At 36.6% G+C, this 24,338-nt stretch overlaps 1 protein-coding gene across 1 annotated transcript; it reads right to left on the bottom strand.

The window, feature by feature from the left end:
* Positions 1-2,652: 2,652 nt before the first annotated feature.
* LOC125498802 (uncharacterized) lies at positions 2,653-18,763 on the bottom strand. Its single transcript, XM_057395705.1, has 2 exons — positions 18,444-18,763; positions 2,653-3,829 (listed from the first exon to the last, which is right to left on the bottom strand). The coding sequence occupies exons 1-2, from the start codon at positions 18,761-18,763 to the stop codon at positions 2,965-2,967; spliced, it is 1,185 nt and encodes a 394-aa protein (XP_057251688.1). The 3' UTR covers positions 2,653-2,964.
* Positions 18,764-24,338: the final 5,575 nt, after the last annotated feature.

Here is a 24,338-nt window from a genome sequence, read left to right as displayed (position 1 = left end):
TCGATGGGACAAAGTCCAAACTCGGCTCGAGACTTGGCTCAAAATTTAGTTTGAAAAAGTTGGTCTTAGGCAACATGCCCAACCGTTCTGCTTTTATAACTTGGTTTCTCCATTAGGCATTGCTAATTTTCAATATGGGACTCCATGGTTTGTTCAAGAAAAAAAAACTCATCCTACCCATGCTTTTATAACTTGGTTTCCCTCTTAACTTTGCTAAGTTTTCAAAGTGGGACTCCATGTTTTGTTTAAGTCATCTTACATATGTTTTTGTAACTTGGTTTTCCTCTTAGCATTGCTAAAATTTCAATGTGGGAGTGTATGTTTTGTTTAAGAGAAAAACTCACCCTACACATTATTTTATAACTTGGTTTCCCTCTTAAGTTCACTAAAATTTCAATATGGGACTTCATGTTTATTTAACAAATTTTCATCCTTGTAACAACAAGACACTAAGTGCATTTAAATAATAAATTATTAAATTGTTTAATTATCAAATAATTAAATATTTTAAAATATACTTCATTCCTTTTGTGAGAAAATAGAGTAGAAAGTTTGTTTTCCAACCAAAGAGGTATAGAATCAAACTCTAAGTTGAGGTAAGGAGTAGTAGCTATTTATAAACAAAATAAGATTGGTGCTTGTTTTCTTAACCAATGTGGGACTTTAGTATCTAGTGGAGTACTATTTAAGGTCCAAATTGGATTACATATTAAAATATAAATAGTAATGTAAAGTTTTGAAATGGCTATAACTTAATGATGATTGCCTTAAATGGACTATTGTTATCTCGAATAAGCTTATTATTACTAACATTGATACACTAATCTTATGTGAATTACAATTTACTTACATTGATACATTTATCTTATCTAAAGAAGGAATTGTTTCAGTTCAATTAGATGTTTATTATTTTGAAATGAAATCCACATAGAGAAAATAAACTACTGTTTTGGATTCTTCTTATCGACTTACATCGATACATTAATCTTATCTAATAATTATGCAGCTATATAATAATTTGATTGTATTCACTTCAGTGAACTTGTATACGTTATGCTACATATACAATTTTCGCTTCATATCAAGATCTTACTAATAATCAATAAGATTTAATACGATGGTAATAATTACTCCGCTATTAACTACTTATTTCAATTCACTTAGATGGTTTGAGTTTGGGAATAAATTGAACTTAAAGACTAAACCTGTAATTAGAGTATTGTTAGACAATTAACTTAATTAATTAACTTAGATTGATACATTCATTGATCTTATCCAATAACAACTCATTCTAATTTAATTGGATGCTGAGTTTTGAAATGAATACAACTTAATGACAATTATCTTAAAACGAACTTATGTCAACTTGAATTATCTTATCGATTTAAATTGATACATCAACATAATCCAATATCAACTTGTAAGTTTCAGTTCAAAATTAGATGTTATTATCTTGACTTAGTTTATCAACTTACATTGATACACTAATTTTAGTAACAACATATTTCAATTCAAGTAAATCTTTTGAGTTTCAATTACTTTGTCGACTTATGTTGATACATTCATCTAATTTAATATCAATTTGTTTCAATTTGGCTCAGTTATATGAGTTGCAAATTGAATATAACTTGTTAATGATTATTTTAAATGGAGTATTGCTATCTTGATTTAACTTTTTAGTTCACATAGATACCTTGATCAAATTGAATATTAACTTATTTTATGTCGATTATATGTTTTCAGTTTTCAAATGCATAGAGCTTAATGACTAGTATAATTATATTAATCCATTGATCTAATATTGTTGTTACAGTAAGACATTGATCTAATCGACTTTTTAAGAAACATCTAGGTCGTTTGTCGAGAAAGTTTATAAGAATTTATACTGATATGAGACGTTTAACCAAACATGATGTGATTTGCATACAACTAAAAGTTTGAATATCTACGTATCTAAAATTCTCTTATTCCAAATTGTCGACTATATCAGTGAGTACACATATATCAATGTCACTTTCATACACGTTTTTGGGAAGTACAACTGGTTTCTTTTGAGGCAAGTGTTGCACTACACTTATTTGACACGTTAATTTTAACCGAACCCGACTTTTTTTTGGCAAAAACCTGATATGAAGTTCTATTTTTCCTGAACAAATACATGAATGTGACTAACTTCTACCTAAACCGATTCGATTATTGTCAAAATTATGTGGTTTTTGTTAATAACTGACATAAACTGAAACGAAACTGAAATAACTACAACGTGTTTCAACTGTTATGGATTCAAATATTCAACTGTTGGTTGGTTTAACTGTCCGGGTAAAAACTATTTAAAATGCAACTGAACTAAACTGAAACTGAAAAGAAAAATAACTGAATTAAACTGAACTGAAATATTTGTTAACTGAATTGATAATATATTTAACTGTGGTAAACTGAATTGATATAAACTGAACTATTTAGATTTAACAATAACTGAACTATTAAACTGAATTGACTATAGTTAGCTACTTATGCGCTTTTTTTTTATCCTTGAGTACGTGAGTTCATTTAACTAAATAGATTATATTACAGTAGCTGAAATTTCAAACTGGAAATCTGGAATACATACAACTTACTTATTTCCAGAGACAAAATGCTCCTTCATGCAAAATATATCATCGGCTTAATATGAGATATCAAACTTTTTTTTATTTTATCAAACGTTATATACAAAGTAATCTCAGTACTCTTCACCTTTTTTTTTTTTCTTCCTCGTACCAATCCTTTGAACCTTTGCCCTCACACAATCACATAGTAATCTTTACTTTAGCTATTGTACAACAGAATAAGTTTTGGAGCAACAAGAAGAAATATTCAGCTGGAAAGAAAAAAGGAAGATGAAATATTATTACAATGGTTCCACTTCCTATCGTTGTATGGTTTTCCAAAGTATATAATATCATGGTCGGTAAATCATGGATATCACTCCCATTTACTTCGTATATGATGAGTGTGCCTAAAATCATATGTCAGTAGGACGCTCCCATCATTCCTTTTCAAAACAAAAGTTTCGACAAGCAAATAACAACCATAACTTGTCCAGTCTCCAATACCTACATACTCATCATTTTTAACCACCCTTACCCGCTTGTCGTTCTCTTTAACCCATCCAACTCTTTCTTCTTCCCACACCATTCTTTCTATAATCAGTGAGCTCAAACCCACACCTGTCCCCCTTCTATTGAACCACATTACCACATTATCATCATTTCTCTCTTCTCGCACTGCTTCTTGACCAACAATTTTGACGATTTCAGTTGGAACCACCACATCGACTTTGACTATCTTTCCCTGATTAGTGTAGTTCCTCTGATCAGCAGCAAAGATGCGCAACCATCGTTGCTCAAGTGTCATCTCGTAGAATACTGAATATTTGACTTGATCTTTCTCCCTCCCTTCTTTGATGAACATAAAAGGGCAATACCACTTACCAACAATGACAGAATTCGAACATTCTTTAGATGATGGGAAATCAAAGTCTGGAAGTTGAGCTCGAAGCGAAGAGTCAAGACCTCCAGCTTCTTCCAGGGTGGGGTATTTCAGAGGCCTGCCGCAAATATGCCATCCTTTTCTACGCAAGAAAAGGGGAGGGTGACCATCGAATTCTATGGATTTAGCTAACATCATATTCCTGGTAAGGCATCCTTGAGTTACAGATGCCTCATAGAACTCAAATTGCTGATATTTGTCCTTAGGATCAAAGGCTCTTGGTTTTACATCTGGTATGTATGGGAAGACGCAACAACTGACACCCTCGTCTTCTGCTTTTGAACTTGCATATGCTTTCCTGTTACCAAATAAACATGTGAAAAACTGATGCAATATATTATTTTATTCTTTCTGAAAACATACCTCCTTCATGTATGTTTTAGTTACTCTCTTTTTTTGGCAACAAGTACAAACAAGAAGAAAGACAACATCATATAAGCACACCTTATCTAGCTTTAATAGCTAGATCATGACTACCCCTAACTACTTGCCTATCCACCTTAACAATTTCACAATATCTAAATTTCTTACATGACTCGTAAATATCACGACATATACTAACAAGATGACAAGGAAAAGACTTCTAAATCAGCGGTTGAACTAAGACTTCCGAGTCTGTAAAAATCCTGACACTTATTTCTCTTCGATCTACTTAAAGTTAGGGGTGAGCAGAAATTCCGGGTACCCAGACCCAGTCTTGGACCCGGTATAGACCCGCCGGGCCGGACCCAGTCCCGGTCCAACTGGGTCCGGGTCTGGGTCCAAAAAATTGGACCCAGTTGCATCTGGTTCCAATTCTAGGTAGAATTTTTTCGGACCCAGTACCTGGTAGGTACCCAGTTTGACCGGTTCCAGCTCTGGGTACCCGGTTGGAGCGGGTCTAGGTCCGGGTACCCGATACTTAGAATTGGTTTTCTTTCATGTACTCATATAGAATCTGTAATAGGATAATAGTTGTTAAGTAAAAAGTTAGTACTTAGTAAGCCTTTAAGCCCATTTAATTTTTTTAAAAATTTTATAGCTTAATTGGCCCATCTTAGTATGTTGTTAAACTTACAACTGGGTACCCAGTTCTGGACCTGGTACTCACCGGGTCCGGGTCTGGGTCCAAAAATTTAGGACCCGATTTGACCAATTTCAATTTCAATTCCAGATTTTTAATACCCACTGGATCCGGGTCTCTGAAATTCTACTGGGTACCCGGTTGTGCTCACCCCTACTTAAAGCTTCCTTCAACGCCCTTAAAACAGCTAACCCTTCACACTGTGACGCATAGTTTGCTTTGACCGTGCAATTTCCCTTGAAGATTACACCGTGCCAATCCTTGCGATCCATCCAATACCTACTCTTGACCCATTCTTCCATTTCATCTTCTTCCATGTTCAATCAACCAAAATTTCACAAACTCTCTCCTCACAGCTACCATACTTAAATTTTCTTTTATCAATAGTCGCAGCTTCATTCGAGGAGCTTTGCATCCTGCTCCTCCTTAAACCTTTCAATCTCTCTCTCTCTTTTACAACCAGCTCTTCTCCCATACGCATAATCTCATAAGGATTTGATTTTATATTGCGGAACACAATATTGTTACAGTGAACCCAAATTGCCCAAAGTGTCGCATACAAACCATAGTCCACGTTCACTCTCTTTGCCATCCTCGTGCCAGAATTTGTTAATAAAGTTAATTACCCACTCCTTTAGGAGGATGTAACTGGAACCCTGCGTCTGAATTCCTACTAGTAGAAAAACGTTAATTTGCGTCTCTTGAATTGCCTCAATGGGTGCGTCATTTGCGTTGGACACTAAGGGGGTCCGATGCAAATCATTGTCATGTGCGTCGAATTTATGGTGCATTCGACGCAAACAGGAAAACAAATGGGTGCGATTTGCGTCGAAGATATGTAATATGCGATGCAAATTGTTGTATACTACAATTTGCGTCGGACTTACTTGGCCCACTCGACGCACATGCTCGGTCCAAATTTAAAAAAGAACAACTCTATGCGTCGGACTTACTTGGCCCATCCGATGCACTTTTCTCACCTTCTCCTTTTAATATTCAAGTTGTCTCAAAACAGAACCTCTCATTCTTCTCCGCATCGCGCACACACTTTCTATCTCTCCTCTTCTTCCTCATTCGGCCGCTACTCCCAACTCATAGAAATGGTGATTTTTCTCTCCTCTCACTCTCCTAACGTTGATTTATCTCTCCTCTCACTCTCCTAATGTTGATTTTAATGGATTCTAAGGTTTTGATTTTCTTTCTCCTTTTAAATGCAGGCGCCGACGCAATGGTGTGGGGTATTTACGTCGTACGTAGCTGTGGGTGCGACGCAAATAGCACTAAATCTGCGTCGTTCGTTATTCGACGTAGATCATGTCTCTGTCATTTGCGTCGAGAGCTGTGACGTCGGACTGATGTCTGACGCAAATGGTGGTCTTCGCAAATCAATGATTTTGTACTAGCGCGTGCCCTAACCATGAACCCATCCAAACTCTCGAGACAATATGACAATCCTTGAACAAATGTTCCTCACTTTCAGTTCCCTAATGACGAAAATAGCACCTCCTTGGTGTTGCAATCCCTCCTTTCTCCAAATTAGGGTTTAATGCCTGCGCTTTATTAAACAGCGTCCAAATAAAGACTTTCCATTTGGGTCTTACGAGCATGGCCCAAAGCCTGTTCCAACTTTCCCCGTTGCTCAAAGCCCTACTTTGCCCTCTTTGACTTTCCATTAGCAATGTGTATGCATCTTTGACATTGATTGTTCCCCTCCCATACCTATTCCAGACAATTTCATCTTCTCCCTTTTGCACTTGCGGGATATACATGCTGAGAATCTTGTGCGCCGATTCCCTCTTGGAAATATTCCACACTAACGCACAGTTCCAACCACTCCCTCCATTATTCATCAGATCTTGTACATTATTTATGTCCATGCTCGAGATCGAGACACCTTTCTTCAGTCTCAAAGGCTCTCCTTCAACCTATTTATCCTCCAGAAATTCTCGTATTTTTCCCATTACCAACCACCATACTAAAGCCTCTCCTACACTCATACATTGCTTTGCACATTCCTCAAAATTCAGTACCCTCTTGTTCAATATCGAAACGACTGGTGCTAGAAGGAGGGGCAATAATATTTAATTATTGCTCTGGAACCCCTAGGAGTGGTAGTAATGGAGATCGTGGGGCAATTAATATATTGATTACATATTCATTTGTTGCAGATTTATGGCTTCACCGAGTTCACACTAGTAATTAATTATAGAATTTACCACTTAAAATTAGCTACTTGGCAAAATTGAAAAAAAAAATCATAAAACGATCTATCATCATCTATATATTGCTGAAAATATCGAGTTGTTTTTGATGCAGGAGCATCTAGCTTAAACAATCAAGGTCTTCTTCTACATGATCAAAAGAAGAACATGGTGAAAGAGGTTCAATTCCTTAGCCTAACTAGCTCGGTTTATTCTAAAACCTTACTTAAGCACCTTGATTAGGCTAATCCTATGTTAATCTCTACTTAAGCAAGATTAGTTAAAACTTAATGACACCTTAAACATCATTATGTATTGGTAATCAAGTTTAGTAAGTGATTAGTAGCCTAAGTACATGCTTAAGTTATGTTAATCATGCTTTAAGAGTTAAGCTAGATTAAGGTTATGTAATTCGGTTCTTTAAGCCAACTTTAGGAGTTGTTTTTGCTGCATTTTGGTGCCACCTCCTACTGAATTGAAGACTTAGGGAAGAGGAGAAGCCCATATGAAGTTCACATGGCCAAGGGAAGCTACATCCAATAAGAGAAGAAGACTTCATTGAAGGCATGCTTCTGCCCAGCTCCAGCGTCCAGATAGCTTCTTTTGAAGCTTTTGGGCAGCAATCATTTGAGCTGCAAATGGTTCAAGCTTTTGAGGAGTTATAGTTTAATATGTTTACTTTAGTTTTCCATTGGTAGTTTTTCTGTTTTGTACTTCCAATAGTGGCTAAGCTAGTTTGTAGAAGTGTGCTGGAAAGATTGTAATTTTGTTTCATGTTTTTATTAGCTTAGTTGGCATAGCTAGAAGTCCAAATCAGCCGAAATTTGGACACAAGGTAATAATATGTTAGCTTTGCATTCCTTTTGGAATTAAGTCATTTGAATGAAAATTGAAGCTTTTATGCTCAAAACACTAAGCTGTGTGCTTATTGTATTTCCGGTCAGTTTAGACCATTCTCAAATCTTTGCTTAATTCTATCACTTAATCGTTGAATTAGTGATTGAAACTCAAAGTGGATGCAAGTTAGAAGCTTATTGTTATAACTTGATCTTAGATTGGTGGTATTTGGTTGTGAAAGTTGGTGGTTGTTCAATCTAATTGAACCGGTTTGTAACAAACGTTTATGTTCTCTTTCTTTGTTCTTGTTTCTTTCTTTGAATGCTCTTGTTATCTTAATCAATATGTATCATTTGGTATCAGAGCTGTAGGTTGATTAAGAGCATTCTAATTCATCCCTTAAACACATTAAACACACAAACAAAACCCAAACACAATCCCCCCCAAAACCGAACCTATTCTAAGCCCAAACACACTTCTTTTCTTCTTTCTAGCCTAACTTTCATTGAGGTTGAATCAATCATGAGTGGAGGTGAAGAAAATCAGTTTAGAAGGGGCATGAACTTGAGTGAAGCAAGGTTGGTAGGAGTGGAGAATCAAATAGCCACTTTAAGTGAACAAATGGCTAATTTGATGACTGTTGTTAGAGAAGGGTTTAGAGGACCTTTAAGGAGAGAAAATGTGGAGGATGAAGGTGTAGCTTATGATAGTAGTGAGGAGGTTCTTTCTGAATCTTCAAGAACTAGGAGAAAACCACAAAAGAAAGATGATTTTAGAGACATTAAGTTAGAAGTTCCTGAGTTTGATGGAAACCTTAATCCAGATGCTTATTTGGAGTGGGTTTCAAGGTGTGATAGGATCTTTGAACTTAAGGAGTATGATGATGTTAAATCTTTCAAGTTGCTGTAGCTAAGCTAAAGGGGTATGCATCCCTTTGGTGGGAGAATGTTGTACTACTAGGAGTAGAAACAAAAGCCTAAATCAAGAGTTGGAGTAAGCTTAAAAAGAAAATGAGGGAGAAGTTTTTACCATCTACTTACACCCTTGATTTGTATAACAATTGGCCGAATTAACTCAAGACCATAAAGGGTAGAACATTACATCCATGAGTTTGAAAAGTTGTTAATGAAATTGGATGTACAAGAGAGAGAGAAGCAAACAATGTCTAGATTTCTAGGAGGCTTAGAAAAAGACATTAGGAGAAGGTGGAGTTACATCCTTATTCTACCTTAGATGAACTCTTTAAGTTAGCTCTTAAAGTTGAAAAACACATTAAGGAGAAGAAGAAGAAACCTTTTGTGAAGGGAACTACCTATCCTCAGGGAGTTTCTAATGTTAACACACCATACACATCTCCTTACACTCCTAAAGTGATGGTTTGAAAGAGTTGATAAAGGGAAGAAAGTAGTGGATGAAACCTCAAAAAAATCTGATGTGAAGTGCTTTAAGTGTCATGGTTATGGTCATTATCAAGCTCAATGTCCTAATAAAAGAGTAATGACTTTAATTGACATTAAAAACATTGAAGAATCACTTGAACATGAAGAAAACCAAGAAGAGGAGCATGAAGAGGAGGCCGAAAGTGATGATGCTTTGGAGGTTGGAGAGGTGACTCAAGGAGATCATTTAAGCCTTGTTTTAAGAAGAGTTCTTCATGCCAAAGAAGCTGAATTGGTTCCATCTCAAAGGGATCAAATCTTTCAAACCAAATGCTTGATTGGAGGGAAGATATGTTCGATGATCATTGATGGAGGAAGCTGCACTAATGTTGCCTCATCTTCTATGGTGGACAAGCTCAATCATGCTACTTTCTCACATCTAAAACCATATAAGCTTCATTGGCTTAATGATGGCAATTGTGTGGAGGTAACAAAACAAGCTTTAATTAGCTTTTCTTTTGGTGATTCTTATAAGATGAAGTTTTATGTGATGTATTACCTATGGATTGCATTCACTTGGCAATCTGATAAAGAAGCCTTACATAATGGTAGGACTAATACATACACTTTCATGCATAATAAGAAAAAATTGTGCTTAGTCCTAGTCCATGGCCGAATACTTTAAAACCAAAAACAACACCACCTAAAACACAAAACAAAAAAACCTATAATCCTTTCTAAACCACAACTTGACAAAGCTGTAGAAAAGGGGAAGGTTATGGATGAAAATGATGAGAATTTTGATGGAGTGCACGAAATGGTTAAGCCTTTAGTGAAGGAGTTTGGTGATGTCTTTCCTATTGATCTTCCATGTGGTTTGACAAATGCTCCTAGTACTTTCATGAGACTTATGCACGAGGTACTCAGGCTCTTCATTGGTATCTTTGTTGTTGTTTATTTTGGTGATATTCTTGTGTATAGTCAAAGTGAACAGGAACATCTAGTGTGGTTACATCTAAGGAAGAAAAGATTTCCTACAAGGAAGAAAAACAAGCTAATGCCACGAAGTGATGGACCTTTCAAAGTGCTTGAAAAGATCAACAACAATGCATACAAGATAGAGTTGCCAGATGAAATGGGAAACACCTCAGCTACATCCAATGTTGGTGATTTAGCTCCATATCTTGCAGAAGATTTTGAGTTACAAGAAGACCTTTTCGAACCTGAGGAGAATGATGCAGGAGCATCTAGCTTAAACAATCAAGGTCTTCTTCTACATGATCAAAAGAAGAACATGGTGAAAGAGGTTCAATTTCTTAGCCTAACTAGCTCGGTTTATTCTAAAACCTTACTTAAGCACCTTGATTAGGCTAATCCTATGTTAATCTCTACTTAAGCAAGATTAGTTAATACTTAATGACACCTTAAACATCATTATGTATTGGTAATCAAGTTTAGTAAGTGATTAGTAGCCTAAGTACATGCTTAAGTTATGTTAATCATGCTTTAAGAGTTAAGCTAGATTAAGGTTATGTAATTCGGTTCTTTAAGCCAACTTTAGGAGTTGTTTTTGCTGCATTTTGGTGCCACCTCCTACTAAATTGAAGACTTAGGGAAGAGGAGAAGCCCATATGAAGTTCACATGGCCAAGGGAAGCTACATCCAATAAGAGAAGAAGACTTCATGTGAAGGCATGCTTCTGCCCAGCTCCCAGCGTCCAGAATAGCTTCTTTTTGAAGCTTTTGGGCAGCAATCATTTGAGCTGCAAATGGTTCAAGCTTTTGAGGATTTATAGTTTAATATGTTTACTTTAGTTTTCCATTGGTAGTTTTTCTGTTTTGTACTTCCAATAGGGTGGCTAAGCTAGTTTGTAGGAAGTGTGCTGGAAAGATTGTAATTTCTGTTTCATGTTTTTTATTAGCTTAGTTGGCATAGCTAAAGAAGTCCAAATCAGCCGAAATTTGGACACAAGGTAGATATATGTATTAGCTTTGCATTCCTTTTGGAATTAAGTCATTTGAATGAAAATTGAAGCTTTTATGCTCAAAACACTAAGCTGTGTGCTTATTATATTTCCGGTCAGTTTAGACCATTCTCAAATCTTTGCTTAATTCTATCACTTAATCGTTGAATTAATGATTGAAACTCAAAGTGGATGCAAGTTAGAAGCTTATTGTTATAACTTGATCTTAGATTGGTGGTATTTGGATTGTGAAAGTTGGTGGTTGTTCAATCTAATTGAACCGGTTTGTAACAAACGTTTATGTTCTCTTTCTTTGTTCTTGCTTCTTTCTTTGAATGCTCTTGTTATCTTAATCAATATGTATCAGTTTTAAGCGGCACGCCCGACAAATATGTATATCAGTTATTGTTTTCATTCTTTTATCAAAATTCTGAGTCAGCAATTGGCGCTACAATTAAGACTTGGATAGAAATCCTTGGGAAATATTGACAAAGGTGGAGTCTTTCATCTACCACACAAACAAGACGAAATTGACTCAAGGTCAAGCTACTGTAATATCTTTATATCCTAGAAGGAGAAAAACATGGCTCTGATATGTTTTGTTGTTACTTGGACCACCTTCTCAACTTACGATAGCTTTAAAGGCTTCTTGTGCAAAGATCAAACCTTAACCAATAGAGGGCCATTATTGTTGATATACAATGGAAAGATAAGTTCTTTATTTGTGCCATGATTGTTGATATATATTTAGTACCTCAAATTGTGTGCAATCATTTGAATAATGGACTGCATTATTGGTTGAGTTCATTGTATGTCTACATCCAACCGATATACCTCATCAATTTGGGGAAAAATTTATCATTCAACGTCGTGTAAGAAATAAAGCACACCTTAATAACGCACACAAAGTGTTCGACAATATGCATCAATAATGAAATCAGAACATAATATGATCTATGTATCTTCTATATGCTAGTGTTATGTGTGCTAATATAATAGAATGACTTGAGAAATCAATTCACCTATTATTCTATTGTATAGTAATCACTAAACCAAGTCTCACTAGTGATTATTTGATCTAGGGGATCAAACACTTGTGCGGAATTCGTGCTAAGATAACCACAAACAATCAAGAATCACTCGAACTATGGAAGATGGCACGACTTGTATGGAGATGGTTCGAATAAGGATAAATAGAACTTAGTCTAGATTTCCAATAAAGAATTTAATCACCAAGGAACTAAACTAAAGGTTTGAAAGCATAAAGAATTTAATCACCAACTTTCAGAAATTTGATGAACACACAAAGTATTCGACCAAATAAACAAAATCTATCTAATTTCATATATGTAAAACATGAACTACATAAAAGGTATATGTACTAGCTTAATTATGCTAACCCTAATAGGCTTAGGACAAATCCCTAAGTCCTAGACTCACTAGACTTTTGAATCATGTAAAATCCATCGTTTTAAGAATAGGAAGAACAAGAGAATAGGAAGAACAAGAGAATACAGAGGGAGTATCTTTCTATGAACAAACTTGACAAATTTTTACCTTATAAAAATCAATATTCGTAACTATTAACATATTCTATTTTGACCATAATTTTCTATAGATATATGAAACTCAATATTATTATACAAGATGTTATTGGATTTGTCTTGACGTATACTCTCTTCGCTTTCTTTTACTTGATACATTTTCCTTAAATGATTGTTTTTTTCTTACTTGCTATATTGTTTTAACTTTCCTTATTTGGAGACTTGGCCCTGATAGAATATGTGAATATTCTAGAGTGGTCTACTGTATAATATCTTTGTATAGTATGTTGTGTTAGTTTCCTATTTTATAGGATCTCTTGACTTATGTATATAAACTCTTGTGTATTGTATTTTGGAGGTTAAGGAATGAATCATTTCCAATATGGTAATCAGAGCCTAGGTCAAAGATATTATTTTTCTTCTTCCCCATAGCCGTCCCAACCTCTCTGCCCTCCATGACTGCCGAGTAGAAAACCTCGTACCCCCCGGCCCTCTCTCTCAATATCAAACATCACCTTCCTCTCACTCTTGATCTCGAAAATGTTCATTATTCTTCTTGGGCAGAATTATTCAAGATCACTGCTCATGCCAACCAAGTTCTTGATCATATCATTCCGCCGGAAAACCCACCGGAAATCAAGGACAAAGAATTATGGGCTCGGCTCGACGTCGTCGTCCTTCAATGGATGTACGGCACTATCACCGAAGACCTTATGCTCACTATTCTAGATCCCAGTTCCACGACTCAACAAGCGTCGAACGTTTACGTGACATTTTTCAAGATAACAAGCATTCTCGTGCCGTCTATCTCGAGAATCAATTTTCTCACACTCATCTTGAAAATTTTCCGAATGTCTCGGCTTACTGTGAAAAACACAAAATGATCTCTAATCAACTCGCCGGCGTCGGGTCGCCGGTTTCTAACCAACGACTAATCCTTCAACTAGTCTCCGGCCTTACGGATGCCTATGACAATGTCGCGTCCATTATCCAACAAAGTGACCCCTTACCTCCATTTTATAAGGCACGGTCTATGCTCACCCTTGAAGAAACCCGCAAGGCTCAGCAGTTGGGGCCCCCATCTAGTGCCCTCGTTGCCTCCTCCGACACCGTCGGACCACCAGACGATGGCAGCCAGTCTCACTGTACCTCGACGCACCACCGCAACCCCCCTAACGCCTCTCCGGGCGGTCGTAGTTGCACCTTCTACCAGCAACATGCCTATCCTCAGTAGCCTAGGTACCCACCTCCTCCTTATTCATACGGTCCATGGCCTTACTCTCCTTATATGTATGGGCCACCTACCTCTTGGGCCTCTGCTCCTTGTCCGTACCGTGTGCAACAGAGCACTCAGGCTGCTCCTCGGCCCACTGCTACACCCGGAATTCTTGGCCCATGACCTGCGTACGCCTATGCGCAGGCCCAATCCTGTTCATGGTCATGGTAGCACTTCTCTTTCCGAGTCTACACCTCCCCTTTCCCTCAAACATGTTTTACATGCTCGCCAAATCATTAAAAATCTCATTTATGTTCGAAAATTCACTACTGATAACAATGTTTCTGTTGAATTTGACCCCTTTGGTTTTCATGTGAAGGACCTTCAGACGGGGACTATTCTTATGCGATGTGATAGCTCTGGTGATCTTTACCCCATATCATTTACCACTCACCACTCATCTCCTGCTATTGCCGCCCTCTCCACCACTACTTGGCACAACCGTCTTGGTCACCCTGGCGCTCCAGTCTTTAATTCCCTTAAGTCTAATAATTTGATATCATTTACTTCTAGTGATCTTTCTTTTTGTCATGGATGTCAACTCGGAAAACATATTAAATTGCCTTTTTATGCTTCTACTAATAATACTGTTGCGCCTTTTGATATTGTTCATAGTGATCTTTGGACCTCCCCTACTTTGAGTTCCTCTGGTCATCGCTATTATGTATTGTTTTTGGATGATTTCACCAATTTTCTATGGACTTTTCCCCTTACTAACAAATCTCAAGTCCTCTCTACTTTCATTACTTTTCGACAGTTTGTTCAAACTCAATTCGAACGCCACACAAAAAGCTTTCAATGTGACAATGGTAGAGAATTTGATAATTCTTCTTTCCAAAAACAATGTGCGCAACATGGCATGTATTTTCGCTTCTCTTGTCCCTATACCTCCTCTCAAATTGGTAAAGCGGAACGCAAAATTCGCTCTATCAATAACATCGCCCGTACGCTTCTTCTTCATGCTTCCGTTCCACCTTCCTTTTGGCCCCATGCTCTTCAAATGGCCACCTACCTTTATAACATTCTCCCTACAAAACTTCTCTCTTTCTAATCTCCCACACAAATTTTATATCACCGCCTCCCCTCCTACACTCATATTCGCACCTTTGGGTGCCTATGTTACCCTCACCTACCTTCCTCTACTATCAACATATTACAAGCTCGATCTCTTCCATGCATCTTTCTTGGCTTCCCCTCCAATCATCGTGGGTACAAATGCCTTGACCTTAGCTCCAATAAAATAATCATCTCGCGCCATGTTACTTTTAATGAGGCGGTTTTCCCCTTTGCTGCCCTTCATACCCCTCAACCTCATACTTACACATTTCTAGATTGTCAATCTGCCCAGCCCCATCCTCCTACCCAACTCCTTCCCCTTCCCTCAGCCCAACCCACGTCCCCCGAGCCCACTGTCCGCGCGCCTACCCCCCCTCTCCTACATTACCTCACCCAACTCTCCTCCCTCCTCTACTCCCCAGCCCACTCCCTCACCTCAATCCACAAATCAGCCCCCTTCCCCCTCTGACCCGCGTCCCTCTACTTCTCCTCCATCGCAATCCCACTCTCGGCCCAGTCACCCTTTTGCTCAGCCCACCAGTCCTCACTCCTCTCCCCCTCCTACATCTCGTTCCCCTCTTTCCCCTACAACCCATTCCCCATCCTCCTCGGCCCAGTCCACTCCACCTCCCCCCCTTCTCCTCCCCTCACGGCCTCACAGCCTGGCCCAACTCCTCCTCCGCCCGCGCCCATCCATCGCACACGGGCTAGTAATGGTATATTTAAACCAAGACAAATTCTAAATTTTTCGGCCATTGCCTCCTCTCCCTCTCCCCTTCCCACCTCTCCTATTCTTGCTATCCGTGATCCAAACTGGAAAGTGGCCATGACTGATGAATATAATGCTTTAATTAAAAATGAGACGTGGGAACTTGTCCCTCGCCCTTCTAATGTGAATATTGTTCGGTGTATGTGGTTATTTAGGCATAAATTTCGATCTGATGGTTCTCTTGAGCGGCACAAAGCCCGTCTTGTTGCTAATGGCAGGTCTCAACAGGTTGGCATTGATTGTGAAGAAACTTTCAGTCCTGTGGTCAAACCAGCCACCATTTGCACCGTCCTATCTCTGGCTCTCAATAAATCATGGTCCACTCATCAATTAGATGTTAAAAATGCCTTCCTCCATGGTCATCTGCAGGAGACTGTTTATATTCATCAACCGCCTAGCTTCCGGAACGCTACTCATCCTCATTATGTTTGTCGGCTCCGAAAGTATCTCTATGGCCTCAAACAAGCCCCCCGGGCTTGGTATCAGCGGTTTGCCACCTATCTTTCCTCGATTGGTTTTCATCACAGTCAGTCTGATCATTCTCTGTTCATATATCATAACGGTTCTGAGCTAGCTTATTTACTTCTATATGTGGATGATATTATTCTCACTGCCTCATCAGCCACACTTCGTGCTGATATCATGTCTCGTCTCAATACCGAATTTGCTATGACTGATCTGGGACAGTTCAGCTATTTTCTTGGGATTTGTCACCAAATTTGCAAGTGGTTTCTTTCTCTCTCAACGCAAATATGCCGAGGAGATTCTTGCACGTGCTAACATGTCCTCCTGCAAACCCTCAGCTACTCCTGTTGATACTCAGGCCAAACTCAGCGCCTCATCTGGCCCTCCAGTAGCTGATCCCTCCCTTTATCGGAGTCTAGCAGGTGCTCTCCAGTACCTCACTTTCACGAGGCCTGACCTCTCCTATGCAGTACAACATATTTGTCTCTTTATGCATGATCCCCGGGAGCCTCATTATCATGCCCTCAAACGCATTATTCGTTATGTTCAGGGCACTCTTGATTTGGGTCTACATCACTATGCCTCTACCTCCACTAGACTTGTCTCCTACACTGATGCTGGCTGGGGTGGTTGCCCCGACACTCGTCGCTCCACATCCGGCTAATGTGTCTTCCTTGGTGACAATCTGCTTTCTTGCTCGTCTAAACGACAAGCTACTCTCTCTCGCTCCAGTGCCGAATCAGAGTATCGAGGGGTAGCTAATGTTGTGGCCGAAACATGTTGGATCCGCAATCTTCTATTGGAACTGCATTGTCCCCTGCGCAAATCTACCTTGGTTTACTGTGATAATGTTAGTGCGGTTTATCTTTCTGGTAATCCGGTCCAACATCAGCGCACTAAACATGTTGAGATGGACATACACTTTGTTCGTGAAAAGGTTGCGAAAGGGATAGTTCGCGTGCTCCATGTTCCTTCGCGCTACCAATATGCCGACATTTTCAAGAAAGGTCTTCCCCGACCTCTCTTTGAGGATTTTCGCTCCAGTCTCAGCGTTCTCCCTTCTAGAGTAATCTACTGTATAATATCTTTGTATAGTATGTTGTGTTAGTTTCCTATTTTATAGGATCTCTTGACTTATGTATATAAACTCTTGTGTATTATATTTTGGAGGTTAAGGAATGAATCATTTCCAATAGGCTCATCAAAAAATAATAAATTTTTTTATTATGTTTTGTATTTTCTCTAGCAATTAAAGATTATTTCCCCCTAAAAATGTAAGGTTCTCCCACGTATGGGTGAAAATATTGGGAGTTTGGGAATTTTAAGTGGATTCTTAAGAGGAGTCTTATGGCAAGACTCAACAAGACTCAGCTATATTTGAGTAAAGTCTTGGACATAATCCTGAGTTGGATTTTGATATTCAAGATTACTCTCGAAATTCTTGCCATGCAAATGATATATTTTTTGACCAATAAAAAATTGTCATGTGTCTTCTTCTTTTTGCGGAGTGAGTTTGAAGAGAGTGAAGAATAAAGTATAAAATTGGAATGAATCTATAAAATTCAAGATTAGTGGAAAGTTGATGTGGCACGGACTGAAGTTCGGAGTTGAGTATGAGGGATTAACTTACCCTTATTTAATGCTAAAGGGTAAAAAGTACACCAAAAAAGATTTAAAGGGACATCTCCAAATAATAGAGGGAGTATTTTTCATAATATTAATCTTCTACTATAGATATTTAGAGATAAACGGCCAAAATTATACATTGACAAATGTGCAAGTTAAAATAAAACATCAACTCAAAACGAAAAGAGCACCTAGTGATATATTATTAGTTTTGTCTTAATATGTACTTTCTATAATAATCAGAACTATCACCATTTCGCTCAAAATAATCCAATTATAGATTATTATTTTAGGAAGGCACTGTCATAGTTGAGATTATTTTTGTCAATTTTTTATTTTGAATATCAAACTTTTTATAACATGTTATTTCAGAGTATTTTTCGCCGATTAAGTGATGCACGAATTCCCCACCACCTTACAAAATGATGCACGAATTCCCAACCAAAAAGTCAATCTGGGTACCAAGGATGTCTTGGCCTAGTGGTTAAGATTGAGGTGCTGTGGACGATAGGTCACAGGTTCGAATATGTTATACGCCTTTATTTCAGAGTATTTTGGCCGATTCTTCACTTTTTTTTCCAGATTTTTGCGGATTCAACTAAATCCACGATAGGACGACGTGTGCATATAAACTAGAAATTAAACATTTCAACCTTACTAGTTGTATCTGCAAATAAAGTTGAAAATCAAAATGAAACAGGTAGAAAAACAACGTGTTTAAATATGTGCTTACCCTCTTTGCGTCCCATCTGCTTTGATTGCATAGTATCGGTTTGCTGAGAGTGGCCGATTGATTATAGGAATCAAGTAGACCTCATCATGACTCGTGCTGTTACCCGTTGAGTATGAAATGGAGAGGCGCTTGTTTTGAGGGAAAGGCAGATCTTTTATTGGAATATATCCGTTTAAGTATTTAGGCAATAAACCGAAACAAATAGTTGGTCTAGATTCATCATCATGTAGCACTAAGAAACCAGAATTTGGACCATCTGGAGGTATAGATATGGCTTCCGGGGTGTTCTTGTAAAGAGATAACGGTCTCGTCGTGTACATCTTCTCCCCTCGGACCTTGGTAGTCTATAATAGTTGGTCACAGGGTTCATCCCAACTCCTCTGTTCGCTTATATTTATTCTGCAAATTTCTTCGATGTTTTCCACTTTCTTAATCTATATTATTATTAGAAGTTTCAGTGATAATGGACTTGTTCATTCCTTTTTTTTTTTTTTTTTTTTTTGAAAGAGACTTGTTCATTCCTTGCCTGCGCTATTATACTGTATTGTCAGTTGTCACACGCCACTTACATTAATCTAAAATCGTGATCAGCACAATACTATTGCAGCCTACCTTTTCAACCCCTTCGGATGGCGTCAAAACTAAAATAAGTAAAAAGAATTAGCTAATTAGGGCTTGGCTCACTGCACAACACGCTTTTCCTTTGTTAAGGACGTTAAGGTTTTGTGAATATAGGAAAAACTCATTAATTTTATCATTAATTATGTAGAGAATCTCTATTCTATATGTCAAAACCGATAGGACACCAAAAATAGAAAAAAAAAGAATAACTACTGACTTTCATTAAAAAATTAAAAAAGTAAAAATAGAAAAGAAAACTACCTAATTAATTTAAAAAGTAAAAAAAATTATAAAAAGGCAATACAAAAAGAAAAGTCAACAATTCAAAAATTTCTAATTTATTAGATATACTTAACAATTAATTTAATTTTCTACATCCCCTAAAAAAATTAATTTTCTACGTATTTTCGCACGCATCGCGTGCATATAAAACTAGTATATATACATCCTAAATTCAGGAAACCTAACTGGAATAGAAAAATCTAACTTTATAAATAGAAACATAACACAAAGACTCCTCATCAACATAATATTCCTAATTCCAATACTCATCCTCAAGTTGGAGTAAGAATATCAAAAATACCTAACTTGCATGGTAGAAATCAAAATGATCCCTTCTGAAAGCTTTTGTCAAAATATCTGCTAATTGACGTCCACTAGGAACATAGGAGATATATAAATTACTAGAAGTCAATTCATCATGAACAAAATGACAATCAACCTCAATATGCTTGGTACTATCATGAAAAACAGGATTATTTGAAATATGAATAGCAGATTGACTATTTGAAGGCAGGCACATAGGCTTACACTAGTACAAAATCAACGATTTACGTCGGATGCTATACCCCCATTTGCGTCATGTGTCCGACACCACAAGCCTCGACGCAAATGAAGGAGAGATAATTTGCGACATATTAGGATCCGACGCAGAGAGTAAGCTACTATTTGCGTCAGACATAAGCAATGTCCGACACACATGACCCTTGAGCCCCAGCCCCCAAGACGCAGGATGCTAGCTATGTGCATCGGATGCTTCGAGACATTCGACGCAGATCAACCTGTTGAGTCATGTAGTATTTTGATGATTGTAAACAAATGATGATTATTTAACTAACATGTATGTTTGAGATATGCATATTACATTAACATGAAACAAGTCATCAAAGGTTGAATATATCACATCATGAAGGTTTTCCAACAAGTGAAGTTCCTAAAAGAGTTCCTATAGGAAATACAAATAGAGCGGTTCCTAGGTGCGTCTTATTAGGAACATTGAATATGAAGTTATGGAGCAGATCCTGGTTGGGAGCAGCAATGTAAAGTTTCAGAGTTGAAACAATAAGTTCCTGAGCAGGAACTATGAGTGCGAAGTTTATTAAAGGAACTAGCACATCGAAGTTCCAAAGGTGGAGCTATCAACATGCGGTTCTTGAGTTAGAGCAGCATGGAGCATGAAGGCAGAAAATATGAGTTTATTTTCTAGGATTCATGTAAGTATGTGAAAACGTGAAAGGTAATGGAACAAGGTCTAAAGGAACTCGTAAGGACAAAGGAACTTGTGGAACTTAGAATAAAAAGTATTTAAGAGTCAATAAATCTGATGCATATTATTTATAAGAATTTATTTAGAGTTTGTTTCTTAAAAAATATCTACTTGGTTAATTATTTATAAATAATATACATTTGTTGTTTTAGGATAAATTTTAGTTTTAAAATAAAAGATATGTTTTAGTTTTAAAATAAAATATAAGTTTGAAATAAAATAGGTTTAATAAAATCAGTTTCTTTAGGAATCTGATTTTAATTAATCTAATTTTTTCTTTGCAGTTTTTGGAAAATAAAAAGGCTAGATTTATAATACGTATAATGAGTGTTGTTAAAGAAATTGTCTGTTTGTTCCTCTCTAAGGAACATATGTGCTAGTCTATTAAACCTAAATTAAAGAAACTAACTATTAAAAGCAACTAGACTTAGGATGGAGCATTACAACGGTTCATTTATGTCAGTTGAGTAAATTATGCCTAGATTATAGGTAACCGTTTTTATTTAAGGAAAAATATGATTTTAAGGAAAATCTTTTTAAGGAAAAACTTATATTTTTCTAAAGATAATTTTTCTTTTCGGTTTTTATGGAAATATTTTAAAGATAATATTTTTGGTAAAAGGATTTATTTTGGTATTAATAATTAAAATGTTTTTAATTAAATCAGATTATCAATTTAATGCTTAAAGTGGTTGCTAAAATTAAGGAGCAGTAACTTAATTCTCTCCCACGTTTAACAGTAATCATGGAGATCATGGGATGATTGAGGAACGTGTTCCTCCGCGTAAGGAACATCATGGGATAATAGTTTAACCACTAACACATGATTAATCCCACGTTCATTCCAAAAGACTGTTATAAATATACAAGTTCAATTGAGTTTTCAAATTGTCTTGACTAGTGTCTTTCCATAGTGTTAGACTTATGTCATTATAAGTTTGGCTTAAGGAATAGCGTTACAAAAGAAATATGTTTATATTCTTTTTTTAGTCCCATTCAATCATACGAGTGCCATTCCTTTACAGATTTCAGTTTAATATACTAGAGTTAAACCAAATTATCAAGCGTCTGTATTTGAGTTTGGGGTTAAAGGGTTTGAGTGAACTCTTGTAATGGGAATTGGTAAAGGGTTTGAGTGAATCTGTATCAAGTTCGATTGGAACTGTAAGTATAAATTGAGTAAGTTCTTGTTGTGTATGTGTAGATTAGGGTGAATTCTATCTGGGGTGAAGGGTTTGAGTAAAGTTGTGGAACTCTTGAAAGACTTAGAGTTAAATTAGAGTATAGAGTGGAGATTGTGAGAGAGTTGGAGTTCCAAGTGGAACTTGCGTATGTAATACGTTGAATCATAGGAGATTTCCTATTATAGTGAAGAGTTTAAATCCTGAGTAGGTCGTGGTTTTTCGTCTTGTATTGAGACAAGAAGTTTCCATGTAAAAATCTATACTCTATAATATGATTTAAGTATTTTCATTCTGAATTTTCTAGTTTGATTTATTTTATTTGCAAATTACAATGTTATCTTAAAAAAACATTTATCTGAAAATGAAAAATAATAATTTATTATTGTATTTTTAAAGAGGCACCAATCTACTATTTTGCCTAGGACCCCAAAAAACTCAGGACCGAGCCTGAATATAATGTTTCTACAATAATGAAGCTGGAAATAATTCCACAACTATTATGCAGTACGATGATGTAGTAAATACATTGTAAACCTATGTATAGAGGTACATTCTAAACAGAAAGCATCAGCTAGATAATTCTTTAACATCATAGGCTCGGAGAAATTTTGCGCCAAACATCAAAATTCCTTTCAATAAATGTACCGGTCTAATTAGAAAGTTTACCGGCAATGACACTGATCCCTATAGATTTGTTTAATATGTGGTTTTCAAAATATGTTTATATGTATACAAATGAATACATAAATGATTATAAAATGGTGAAATTATTTTTATGTTTAAGAAGATCTTTACTCCTACTTGAATTTTTATGAAGAAGTTCTCATATAAAAAGCTCTCTTTGAATTGGGTCAATATTATAAACATTATTTTCGAATTTGGTATAACCTATTACTGTAAATCGCACTTTTGGCCCCCGAAACGGAATTTTTAGCTCTTTTCGTTTTCACGAAAAAATGTTCATATAGAAAAGTTCTTGAGGTTAGGCTTTGGAATATATAGATTTGTTGTATCGAGCAGGAAGTTATGTTCATTTTCAATTCATTGTTTTTGCTGGAATTATTTTGACGAAAGTTTCACATGTTCAAGTTAACTCAACCCTTTTAATAAAGTTAAAATGAGCACACTAAGTGCCTAGATGACATTCAAAAGTAGTAAAATTTTATTATTTCCTTCAATCTTTATATTTAACTATTACGAGGAATTTTTCGATGTTAAAAGAAGATTTAAGTCTTGCAAATGATTAGCAATACTAAAGTAGTTGTGATTTTTCTTCCCCTTCATGGATGAATATGATCTCTTTGAAACAAGGATGGTACTTGTAAACTATACATTGTTTGTGTAAATAAATTATGGGAGCTAAGTGTTATAATAGGTAAAAGGCCGATACCAAATAAGGTAGGGTATGAACAACAACAAAGGGCCTTGGAGGATGAGTGATCTCCTTCCAAACCCACGTTGCGTGGGTGAAGCCCAAAAAACAATGAATAGGGGCCGGGGGCATGTCCTAGTTAAGGCTTACAAGCATAACAACCTTTGAATCATCAGTTTGAGTGGCTATAACTTCAACCCACTTAGATACATAGTCAACTGCCACTAATATGTATCTATTGTTTAGAGAAGGAGGAAAAGGATCCATAAAATCGATTCCCCAAAGATCAAACAGTTTAACTTCAAGAATAATATTCATAGGCATTTCATTTCTTTTAGATATATCACCAACTCGTTGACCTCTATCACATTTAGCAACAAATTTTTTTGCATCTTTATACATAGTAGGCTAATATATAAAATCCAGATTGCCAAACTTTAGCTACTGTCTTGTTAGTACTAAAATGACCACCACACTCTAAATAATGACAATGAAACAATATTCTTTTTATATCTTCTTCAGGAATACAATGTCTAATTATACCATCAACACAAAACTTGTATAACAAAGGTTCTTCCCAAAAATAATGCTTACCATCCACATAAATTTATTCTTCTGTTGATAGCTAAAATCAGGGGGAATAATACCATGCACCAAATAGTTCACCAAACCAGCATACCAAGGGAGGTTAGAAACTACTAGCAAACGCTCATCAGGAAAGCTATCGTTAATGGGTATTGCATTACCTTTTTCATGAATTTGGAGTCTAGATAAGTTGTCTGCCACTGGATTCTCAATACCTTTTCTATCTTTAATTTATAAATCAAATTCTTGTAGTAGAAGTATCCAACGAATAAGTCTAGGTTTAGCATTCTTTTTATCTAGCAAGTATTTTAAGGCAGAGTGATCTGTGTAAACAATTACTTTAGACCCTATAAGATATGATCTAAACTTGTACATTGCAAAAACCACATCGAATAAATCTTTTTCAGTAGTTGCATAATTTAATTGGGCATCATTAAGCATTTTACTAGCATAATAAATCACATGCAACTTTTTATCTTTACTTTGTCCTAGTACAACGCTAAGAGCATAATCGCTCGCATCACACATCAATTCAAAAGGTAAATTCCAATCAGGGCGAATTACAATAGGTGCTGATATTAAAATCA

Source organism: Beta vulgaris, chromosome 6 (assembly GCF_026745355.1).
Source record: "Beta vulgaris subsp. vulgaris cultivar EL10 chromosome 6, EL10.2, whole genome shotgun sequence".
Classification (NCBI taxonomy): domain Eukaryota; kingdom Viridiplantae; phylum Streptophyta; class Magnoliopsida; order Caryophyllales; family Amaranthaceae; genus Beta; species Beta vulgaris.
The sequence above is the reverse complement of the archived record's forward strand: the minus strand, read 5'-3'. Positions and strand labels throughout refer to the sequence as shown.

Excerpts from the sequence above, each read along its gene's own strand:
- LOC125498802 (XM_057395705.1), bottom strand. The coding sequence starts at position 18,763 with ATGTACACGACGAGACCGTTATCTCTTTACAAGAACACCCCGGAAGCC. Across the intron at positions 3,830-18,443 it reads GCAGATGGGACGCAAAGAGG|GAAAGCATATGCAAGTTCAA; the intron begins GTAAGCACATAT and ends ATTTGGTAACAG.